Source organism: Amaranthus tricolor, chromosome 1 (genome assembly GCF_026212465.1).
Source record: "Amaranthus tricolor cultivar Red isolate AtriRed21 chromosome 1, ASM2621246v1, whole genome shotgun sequence".
Lineage (NCBI taxonomy): Eukaryota > Viridiplantae > Streptophyta > Magnoliopsida > Caryophyllales > Amaranthaceae > Amaranthus > Amaranthus tricolor.
In genome coordinates this window covers 9,691,769-9,703,945 of record NC_080047.1, presented here as the reverse complement: position 1 = coordinate 9,703,945, position 12,177 = coordinate 9,691,769, and the positions used below count along the sequence as shown (strand labels likewise).

At 30.6% G+C, this 12,177-nt stretch overlaps 1 protein-coding gene across 1 annotated transcript; it reads left to right on the top strand.

Annotated features, from left to right (window-relative positions):
* The first annotated feature begins 8,915 nt into the window (after positions 1-8,915).
* LOC130824874 (UDP-glycosyltransferase 84B2-like) lies at positions 8,916-11,013 on the top strand. Its single transcript, XM_057689894.1, has one exon. It carries the CDS (start codon positions 9,051-9,053, stop codon positions 10,512-10,514), a length of 1,464 nt encoding a protein of 487 aa, XP_057545877.1. The 5' UTR covers positions 8,916-9,050; the 3' UTR covers positions 10,515-11,013.
* Positions 11,014-12,177: the final 1,164 nt, after the last annotated feature.

The following is a 12,177-nucleotide window of genomic DNA, read 5'->3' as shown; positions in this document are numbered from 1 at the left end:
TGAAATTATATTTTTATATATCTTATACTAATAAATTCGTCCATTGCACGAGTTTCTATACTAGTTTGTAATTAGTTTAATGCATCAACATCATTCAAGTATATTTATTACTATAAAAATAACTACGTCTCGAAATATTAAGGTAGCAACCTTTTTTTTTTATAAAAAAATGGTTTACAGTCATTGTATCGGTACATATTTGTGGTCTGGTCTGATATAAAAAATCAAAAAATCGGGACCAGACCGAAAACCGCAATTATTTTTGAAAATAAAAAAAACAGACCAAATCATATACCACACCAAATATTGAAACTACGATTTCATTTACGGTTTAGACCAAATTATATTCGACCCAAGATCTTAGTTTTCGCCTTCCTATGCTAGTCAAAGATTACGAGGTTAACTTTGCTAATGTTGAAAATTAGAAAAAAAAAGATTATTTAACAACTTAATTCCAAAAATAAGCTCTGTGAAAACTTATTTCCCAAAATAAGCGTCCGTACATCCAAGCCTAGCCTCAGGAAGAGTCGCTGTTAGTGACAGCGAAAGTGAAAAAAAAAATTAAAAGCCCAAAGTCGCTGTTAGTAACAGCGACTTAAAAAAAATCGTTGTTAGTAACAGCGACTTTGGGCTTTTAATTTTTTTTTTTTTACGTCGCTGTTACTAACAGCGACTTTGGGCTTTTAATTTTTTTTTTCACTTTCGCTGTTACTAACAGCGACTCTTCCCGAAGCTAGGCTTGGATGTACGGACGCTTATTTTGGGAAATAAGTTTTCACGGAGCTTATTTTTGGAATTAAGTTGTTAAATAATCTTATTTTTTTCAAATTTTCGCTAATGTTTCACTCAATTCAACTCAACTCAACCCATATCTTATGTATAAACATTATATATGGAATGATTAGTATTAAACATTAGTAACCTTTTTGTATATATTGAATATTTGTAACATGTGGATTGTTGTGTATATTTTGTGATATATATCTAGATGTGTACATGTAAATAATTTAGCCCAAAAATCTACCCTCCAAATTGGGGTACTACATTTCTAACCACCCCCCTAGGAATAGGATTATGTTTTAAGTGGAAATAAAATTTTTTCTCATTTATCAGTCGCATCTTATCTCTATTTTCTACTTGCGCTCCTGATTCAACTAATATGTTCTATTTCTTTTTTTTAATTCTATTTTTAAATTTTCAGATTTTTCCAATCTAATGACATCTGTAACAAAAATTTGATCATATCGCTGATTTTCTATTGAATTGAAATCAACCTCAAACAATTCCAAATTCCATTGTTCCACTGTTCATGACCGATATAATTGAATCAATTAAAAACTAGTATTAATGGTTTGTTGCGCCATGTTTAACAATTCAAAGCCAAATGTTGCTTTTAAATGGAAATTTTTTTGTATTAATGGTTCAATTGGACCCAGAACTTTTGGAATCCAAGATTAAATAGATCAATCTTTTTAGTAATATTGATTTACAAATTAACAAGACATATTGAAAATATACTACTAACAGTGTAATTTTATTGTTGTTGTTGTTGTTATGATTTGCAAGAGATGCTAAAATAATTTTACAAGCAGTGAAATCAAAATTTACTGATAATTTTAGAAATCTAAATTTTAAAATGAATTGTTTGTGCTTTGAAAATATTTATTGGTTTTCATCATTTTTCTATATATTTACTTTTATACAACCATGCCTCCTATGCCGCTCTCTAAGTGCCAAAAGGCCATTGTTTCACTTATTTATATTATTAAATTAAGGAATATGATCATGATGTTTATCATTTCTTACTTAATGAACTTTCTTGAATTACTTAAAGTTCCAAGAAAAAAAAATGTTGATTCTGCCAAAAGAAGCTTAATGCTCGGAATGAGAAATATTAATGAATTTCTTAGAGATGAACTAAGGTGTTTTAACCAACTTAGGATGGATAGGAGTACATTTTACAAATTATGTGATTTGCTTAAAAATCATGGTGGTTTGAAGGAGTCAAAAAATATGTTTGCTGAAGAGAGGGTTGTAATATTGTTAAACACATTGGGCCATGATCAAAAGCAAAGCTTGCTTGTTAGATGTTTGCGAAGATCAAAAGAGACAATTACTAGAAACTTCCGACAAATATTGAGGTGTGTTTTGTGATTGCACAAAATCCTATGAAAACTCCTGAACCTATACCTGAGGATAGCAATGATGAGAGATGGAAGTGGTTTAAGGTACAAATATGTGGGTTATATAGTTTGTGCTTTAGGTTTTATATGAGTATATTTAATAACGATACATTTTTGTGTGGTAACTTATAGAATTGTCTAGGGGCTTTAGATGTAACATTCGTTGACTTGAGAGTTCGAGAGACTGACAAGTCTCGGTACCGAAGAAGAAAATGTGACATTTTAACTAATGTATTGGCAGCTTGTTCAGTAGATGTGGAGTTCACCTATGTTTTACCGGGTTGGAAAGGCTCTGCAGCTGATAGTAGAATCCTAAAGGATGCCCTTCTAAGAACTCATCCAATTAAGATTCCTCATGGTGAGGATATTACCTATTTCAACATCATAAGTTATGAATTTAGATTAATAATGAGCTTTTTTGACCAATTTTCTTAGGAACTTATTACCTAGTTGATGCTGGATATACAAATGGAGAAGGCTTTTTGGCACCATATAGGGGTCAAAGGTATCATTTAAAATAATGGAAAGATGGTTAAAAACCAAGAACATCACTAGAGTATTTCAACATGAAACACTCGGCTGCGAGAAATGTAATTGAAAGGTGCTTTGGTTTGCTTAAGATGAGATGGGCAATACTTCCCAATTCTAGCTTCTATGAAGCTGAAACACATGCAGATGTTATATCTGCATGTTGTCTTCTCCATAACCTTTTAAGTCATGAAATATGGCACTTACAATTACTTTAAACATGAAAACCACAGTACACAATTAGTATGGGTACAGTGTAAAAATGTCTTGATCATGGTCATCAGCACAAATGCTTATCCCCCCTCAAGAGCGAGAGCATGAGAAATGCATGCGACCAAATATGTAATCCATCCAATTAATGTAATTACTATTTTTTTTATCTTTTAAGGTTAGTGCTCACTAAAATAGTGTAGATCAAATTCATACAGAATTTTCTCATTTTGTAGATGCGAGGGGTAAACCACTATCACAACGATAAACTGGAAAGTCCTCAACCCTTAGATTAACTCATAATCCTGACAGTGAATGCAATTCTACATTTTTAGTTTGAATAATTCGTTAAAGCCTTAATTTGTCTTGTTATTCATGAACTAATCACCCTTTAACGAAAACGGTACAAATCATATGATATGATATTAATTATTAAGTAATTAAACAATGGGATTTAAACTTACGTGCACGATATGGATTGCCCTTATAAAGGGGCAAGGAGTAAGGACCCTTATCATTTTAGTGCTCCATAAATTCATGCCTAATACTAATTTACTTAGTCATTATATAAATAATAAATAAATAGAATCAAATAATATATAGTCCTATCAACTTTCTTCATTATATAAATATCTAAAGGCACAAAAGAATTACAAAATATATGTACATGACTTGAAAAACAGAGATTAGGAAGATAATAGTAATTATATTTGTTGAATCAAAATAATTAACAGAGATTAGGTCTAGAAATAACTAATCTTTGATTCCTCTTTGTCCGTAGGATTTTTGTTTGTAGGAATTCTTCAGCCTTCCTCTAATATTGAAAAAATATGAATAGTAATTAGCAATTACTCGTGTTCTTCACCAGGATTAGGATTAAATTCCTTGTGCTCGATAAAAACTTGAAAATGTTTGAATCTCTTGTGCCCTTCTCCTCCTCTGCTAGGACCCGAGCTCATCCTCCTTGCCCTAAAAGCAACCTTGTCGATATTGGAATGCAATCGCCGAGCCTCCATCGCCGGGAGAATAGAGCATAAGATGAGAGAAAGAAGGAAAGAATATGCAATTAATCTACTCATACAATGTACAATATGTTTAAGAGTAGAATGCATGATATAATGTGTATGATTTGGTTTCTTATAAATGTAAATAAACCTATAATAAAAGCACAATAAAGATTGTGTGTTGTAACGTTTAAGGCACAAAGCTTGTGCTTGTGCTTTGTGCAATTTGCATGAAACAATGCTTATTCTAAGGTGGCTTTTTATAGTGTTTGGAAATTTTGGAAATTTGTGTTTGATGTTTTTGGGCATGAAGGATAATACTCTATCCATTCTTTGAGAATTATGAATGCAGTACAAGTAATTTTCATATCTGACGCTGAATATTTCCCTTTTAATGAGAAGTGGTTGACATTTGAACATGTGACCTCTTGTGATACCTTGTCAAGATTCCAACTCAATTAGAAGCTAATACTAATAGTTGAGGTCACATAATATGTCATACACTGTAAAAAAGCAATCTTAAAACTTCAAGTGTGAATTTTTAAAAATTATAAAAAATTGAGTTTTAAAAATATATATTAACACAAGTGTATTAATTAAAATCTCATATAAATTAATAAGACTCCATGATTAAAATTTACTAAAATTTAATTATTCTACTATTTAAGAACAAATAAATTATAAAGGGATATCTATTCAAGATAAGTATATTGTGCATTGAGTTTTGAGACTAAGTTTAGGTGCAATTTTCTATGGCCGCCTTCTATGTTCTTTTGATTTGGTTTCAAGGCAGGAAACCAACAAGACGGTAGTTTCTTATAATAAGTGGAAACTTAACAAAAGTCCTTCAATTAGGAAGGTGTATAGTGAAACATTGGTCTATAAAAATGACTTGTCATAATGGAAGTGATTAAAAAACTATTGTGTTTCATCTTCACCTACACGTAAAGTAGGTAAAGTAATACTAAACTAAGGTGATTAAAAATCTCATTAAATAGCTAATTTATCCAGCTAACTTATAAATTAATAAAAATAGTCAATATTTTCAACTAATCAGCTTCTAAAAAAAAATAGTGAAAACGAGAAATATATATATAGATTATTAAACAGTTTCCCAAAAATAATGATAATATAGTTAAGTGGTTTGAGCGCGCTTATTCCGTTTAAAGGTTCGACTCTCTCTATATCAATATGTTAATAGCCCAATCGACTCAATTATAATTTTTTACAATACACGATCTGTAATTAATAAATTTAAAGTCATAGTTAATAGCTTTAAGGTTAAAATTTATTTCTTTTAAAAGTTATAATTAATCATTTATAATTTATAACTTAAAGGTCAAAATTGACCGATTTAAGATTATAATTGATCTCTTTAACTAATGAACTCGTTTAAGATTATAAGTTATGTGTAATTTAGCACTATAAACTCTAAATTGATCACTTCAAGATTGCAATTGCTGATAAAAAAAAATTAAAAAAAAAAAAAACATTATAAAAAGTAAGTTTCCAAATAAAAGCAATATATTTTGTACTAATTGACTAGAAACTGAAAGCTTATAGTTGGTTTCTTCCATATAAACTTCAATCAAGACTTTGGCTTCTTCCCTAAAAATGTCATTTTTTCACACATTTTCAAATGAAATTGTTTTACTGTAAAATATGTCTTATAATATAAATTATTTGCATAAAATTTTTATTTTGACATATCTTATCTATAAACGGTTTTTTACTAGAGTAGCTCAGGTCATTTTTGCTGCAACACATATAAGGTGGCCCGAGTCGTCTCTTGCTACCATCCCTAAGCCTCTTCTATCTCATTTCTCTACCATGGTCATCCCATATATGTCGTGGCGCTTTCCATCTCACATTCAGAGTCTGAGCAAAAAATACGTGTAATTTCGAAAATTATGATATTTTTCAAACAACTTTATAAATATATATTTAAACACTTAACATATATTACGCAATTTAATAATTAAGGCTTCCAAGTTTTTGAGGGTTTATAACATGATTGACCATGAATTCATTTCTATATATATAAGACCTACAATTATACTCTAAACGTAAAGGACACTCTCAATATCTCGCATAAGGTAGGATTCGGGTGGGTTTGTTTTCCTGAAAAATGCGGACAAACCATACTTGTTCCTCTCAATGAGGGAGTAAAGAGGATACGCACAGTCAAGAAACCCTCGACTAAATACCTGTACTCAGCAGAGATTGAATCCCAAACCTACAATTATAATATGCATTATTTGCGGTGTATGTGCATGGAGGCTTCAAGGAGAAAAATCAATCCCTTATACTTCTACAAATGTTAAAAATTCCGAATTGAGGATTCCTTCTTTCCAAATTAGTAGTTGGTCTTAAAATTCTATTCGCTAAATCAATGTTGATCCATGCCCTTCATACGTCTTAGGCAAAATGAAAAAAAAAAAAAGTCTTTTTTATAAAGGGTTAATTTCGATTTTTAATGAATATTTGGATAAATAGCAGATTCGACCTCTATGTATTATAATTATCACTATAAATATATCCTAATTTATGAAATAACTAACCTAATAAAAAAAATGCATGCTAGAGTTAGGATATTGAGCTTAAGTAAAATTATAATTTTATAAACGGTATTTTACGTTCTATGACATCATTGCTAAGTTAAAATATTGAACCCTTTTTAACTCTGAGCCCTAGGTAAATAAATTTTTGCCTATAATCAAAACAACTCTGCTCTAAATCAAACCAAAAAATGCGACTACAAAGGATAAAATTGAATTTAAATATGCAAAGATTACTGAAATTTAATTCCGAGGAAAAAAGTCTTGAATTTGGCCAAATTTATTTTCATGTTGGACTCAAGATAGAACACAATAATTGAAAGAAATGAGCGGCACTAGAGAGACAGTGTGACTTCTCTTACTTTTATCTAGATGTGTTCATTTAGATTATCAGGTATAATCTCGAGTTAGGTATTTTGGGTTAGCTTGAAATTAGATTTTGTGACCATAATGTTTTTTAAATAATTATAATTTATTTTTAAAATTGAGTTAAATCAAATTCGACTACATAACCAAATAAATTTCAAATTATCGAATTTATTTTAAATACCTCTACGATTAGCAACACATATTCCAAACCACAAAAATTACACGGAAATCAAAGTTAGAGAAATAATGCCAAAGACACGTCCAACTTGTTTAATTGGTTTATGAGTTAGAAGAATAACTCGTGGTACAATTTTTTAATAGTGAATCTTATTTTGCTTGTAAGTGGATTTCCTTCTCTTTCTTGTTTGGGTTGCTCAAACTCACTTTTTAAATGCTGTTAAAATTTAAGTTGGTATTTTAATGATAGGTGTATATTATTATGAATTAATGTAATAGAAGGTACTCACGAATATAAGGGGTCGTATGAAGGGATATGATAGACTTATAACATGCATGGGGTGCTATACTATCATCAATTAAATTTTTTATTTAGTTGAGTTGTTTTTTGACACAAAACTATTGCATATAGTAATTATTGAGTGTTGAATCAACTTCGATAGTTGAGAGATTGACGGTCTATTTCAATCACTACTTGTTTAATTAAGTCAAATTGCTACATTTTTCTCTTTCACAATTAAATTTTTTCTTTTAAGGGGTCGCTTGGATTAGTGAATATTTAAGGGAATAAAAAACTCAAACTAATGTAAAAAAAACTAATTGCAGATGCAAATTAAGTTATTGAAATAATTGTGATAAAGGTAGAATGAGAGAAAACAAAAAAAAAAGATGAATAAAAAAGAGGTTGATTTTTCTTATTAGGGGGTAAAGAATTCCCCTGCCCTCCCCTAGGATAAATTTATACCCCAAAATAAAAAAACTAATTGCCATATTTTCCATTTTTCATTACCTTCTAATCAATTGTTTCACCTCTTTAACAATCAAATCCCTTTAATCATTTATTTAATTAACTATATTTTTCTAGTTTGATTTTTATTTACCTTATAAATATTTACTCTCAATCAAAGCGACTCCTAAATAATTTCAACAAGAAAATTCCAAAGAGGTAGAAAAAGAGTTGTATTCAACAATGACCACGGGCCAACCGTTAGATTCACTATCATTCTTGTCTTGTTTTCTTGTAGTTTCTTATATTTTTGAAGGTGTTGATTGAAGATGTAGCCATAATTTGGTGGATGTCATTGTTTGCATTTTGTTTCTTGTACAATTTCTTAGCCTTAACTCATAACTTTGGCACTTGTTAGATTCTTAACAATTTTGTTACAAGGATCCTTATTCTTGAGAAAATTTATTACAACTATAATATAAGAATTATTTTTTCTCTTGTTGTTGATAAAATTAGAAATTTCATTTTGTGAGATTTGTCATAAATGCCCATTGGTCAGTATTGTTTGAATACTTTTCGTATATTACTCATGATCTATTTTTTTCTTATAAAAAAATTCACTTAAATAATACAAAATGAATGAGACAGAAAAGTATGTTAAAAAAATTTAGTTTGAAAGAATATGCTAAATTACGAGTATGATTTGTCCACTATTTCTTCCCCTTGAACTCTAATTTTGTGCAGGACACTGATAACTGTGACCATGCTATTTGTATTACACATTGCTTTCATGCAACCTTTTTCTTGATTAAAAGAGTAAGAGTGTTTGTGATTATTATTATCATCTTTAATAGACAACTGATCATAAGGTAGATAATCTTTGTGATTTTCCTTCTTGGTGATACAAAGAAATTTATTTTCTCTTTTCGGTGAAGCCTATCAACTACTCTTAAGTATTTGGCTTTATCATATCATGATATCCATCCATAGGATAATGTACCATAGGATAATGTATCATGCTTCTTTTATTTATCTAATACATGGTTTATAATCATCAAAGATAATGCCAATGTGGCCCACCTTAATTCACAAGAATCCAAATCCATTATTTCACCATGCACTAACATAAATAAAAAAAAAAATCATATTTATAATATACATCCACTATTTCTCAATATCCAATAACATTTTATGAACCATTTTTGTTTATTTACTCCAATTTCGTCATTTATCAAACCTCATACCTAAACTATTTGCTACTTCTCTTGCTTGTCCAACCCCAAAATCATATCTCATGGAGAAAGAAAAACAACCAATTCATGTATTGATGGTGGCTTTTGCATCCCAAGGTCATATTAATCCCATGCTTAGACTAGGTAAACACTTGCAAAACAAAGGTCTTCATGTAACCCTTGCCACCACCGAAATTTTCCGACATCGATTTTTCAAACACAACCAATCCACCACCACCGTCACCGATCAGATCCCTGATATCCCCTCAATATCAGGGATCGATATTTTACTTTTCTCCGATGGGTTTAGCCTAGATTATGATCGGAAAGCCAATTTGAATACATACATGGAAACCCTAGCCAAATTTGGGTCTAAAAATTTAAGTAATATTATCACATCCTTAGCTTGTAACAAAACTAGACCCAAAAAATTTTCATGCCTAATTAATAACTCGTTCATACCATGGGTTGCTGACGTGGCAAAGGAGTTAAGTATCCCATGTGCTATGCTTTGGATACAACCATGCACCCTATTAGCTATCTACCATAGATTTCAATCCAATCCTAATGATTTTCCCACCAAACAAAACCTTGAAAAAAGTGTGGAAATACCAGGTTTGCCCTTGTTACAACCTTGTGATCTTCCTTCTTTTGTACTCCCTTCTAATTCTTTTTTGGGTTTAACAAAAACATTCTTTGAAACTATACAAAATTTGCATAAACTAAAATGGGTTTTAGCTAATTCTTTCTATGAACTTGAGAAAGATGTGATATCCAATTATGTCTCGACATTTGTCACGATCAGAACCGTTGGTCCATTAGTCCCTCCCAAACTCTTGGAAGGTAAAATTCATGATGATCATGATGAAGAAAATTTTATAGGGATTGATATGTGGAAATCTGATGATAAATGCTTAGAATGGCTTAACAAAAATAACCCAAAATCTGTTATTTATGTGTCATTTGGTAGTTTGATTGTACATTCCAGAGAAGCAATGGATCGAATCGCGACCGCCTTACGAAACACCAAGAGGCCATTTTTATGGGTTGTGAAGCCACCGGATTATCCTGTACAAGAGGGTGCAGGGGAGTTACCAAAGGGATTCATACAAGAAACTAAAGAACAAGGGTTAGTGGTAAATTGGGCCCCACAAAATCTAGTTTTAACACATGAAGCTATTGGTTGTTTTTTAACTCATTGTGGATGGAATTCTGTGTTGGAAACTATTAGTGTTGGGGTTCCTATTATTGCTTACGCTATGTGGAGTGATCAACCCACTAATGCTAAGCTCTTGGTTGATGTTTTGGGTATTGGGCTTAGGGTGTGGCCCAATAAAGATGGGCTTGTTGAAAGTGAGATGATCCAAGAGTGTATTGAAGAGATAATGGGTGGGCCTAAGGGAGCTGAGATTTGGGCCAAGTCCAATGAGTGGAAGGGCTTGGCTAGGAATTCGGTGGAAAATGGCGGGTCATCGGATCGAAATATCCAAGAGTTCATTGATGAAATTGTTGGCATAAATTCTTAAATGAGACGGTTTTACGGAAAGATTTCAATTGGATTAGCCTACAAACATTTAATTTGTTAAATAATCACTTATATATATGGCCTGTCTCATACAAGACGAGCTAATTTATTGAAAGTTTGTCTCATATAGAATGTAAAATAAATTCTCCTATTAAATCCCAAACTTCTTAGAAAATAGTTTGTATATGTTGTATAAACTAGCAATACTTATTTTAGGTTTATTAATTTTAGTAGTTGCTTCTAAAATTATCTAAATAAAATGTATGAACTTGATGGTAATGTCAAACAAACTTAATTTCATTATTCTAATTGCTTAGTATAGTGGTATTCAATTTTGTTTTTGACTAAATATATTGGGTAAGTTTTTGGATTCAATTGTCAAGGAATTAATTCAGTTGATGGTTATAGTCACAGACTAACAGGGTATGTAATATATTCTATTACATTCTTTTACACGAGAGTTCTTTAGGCTAAAATTATGGATGCAACATAAAATTTTCTCATACTTAGCACTAAATATTTCACTTGAACTTAAGGATGAGTGAAATTTGAACTTATAACCTTTGATTAGTTGTTATATTGTCTTCTTATGTCATATTAAGGAATCAGCTTATGTTAGAGTTTCAGCTAATTAGTGTAACTTCTAACATTATACAGCCTGTCTTGTATGAGACTGTCTTACAGTGAGACGACCTTAAAACAAGAAGTTCATATGCTTTCAATTATTGGGCTAACATATGTGAAACAATCCATGAAAAACTTGTACGGGCCCACGATCCATTCTGGATTGCTGTGGCCTATGTTACTTTGCACTTGTTAGCAATGCTTTTTCAAATAACCCATTCAGACAAATTGGATTTTAGAATTCTAAGGAGTGCTCAGTTAGTCAAAACTACATCTGCGCAATGGGATGGATCCCATTTGGATTTGGATCTGAACCTTAAATAACTGAACTTTATACAAATTTTAAACGAGTTTATCATTTTATTTTTTTTTTGCATTAACTATGATACGTTACTACAAATTTATAATATCAATAGGCTAATAATAATTGACCAAAACTAGTATTGAAATTTTAAGACAATTTATTCAATATGACATGCTTATTCCAATATAAATTTATTTTAATTTTATTCTAATCTGATCAACTTTATTTTTATTTGAATTCGACCCAACTTTTATCCGATCTATAACACAGACTAGTCAAACTGAAGTAGTCTGATTCAAACCTAAATCAACTCAAAATGTTGATAAGTTGATTACAGTTTGTCCAACTTAATTTCCTTGATATTTACTTGGGTTCAAATCCAATAAGCATAATAGGTTGTGAAAATATTGTATAGTCACACGTGATCTTTAAGGAACAACATCAAAGTAAAAACAAGAAGTTATGATAAATATATAATATATAGTTCACAAATTGAAAATTGAAGAAATAAAAGCGTTTTTTAATTTAAAAATTACAAAATTAGCTAGGAAAAACTAATTTCTAAAACACAAATTTTCAAATCAGATCGTTTTATAGTGTGATTATTTCTATTGGGTATTTGGGCTAACTCGTGTATATTTAGTATGTTAAATGATCACTTACTATTTGGGCACGTTTCATAGTGACACGGTCCCATACAAGGCAACTTGCTTTCAAAATGAGCATCAAGAGGAAT

Excerpts from the sequence above, each read along its gene's own strand:
- LOC130824874 (XM_057689894.1), top strand. The coding sequence starts at position 9,051 with ATGGAGAAAGAAAAACAACCAATTCATGTATTGATGGTGGCTTTTGCA.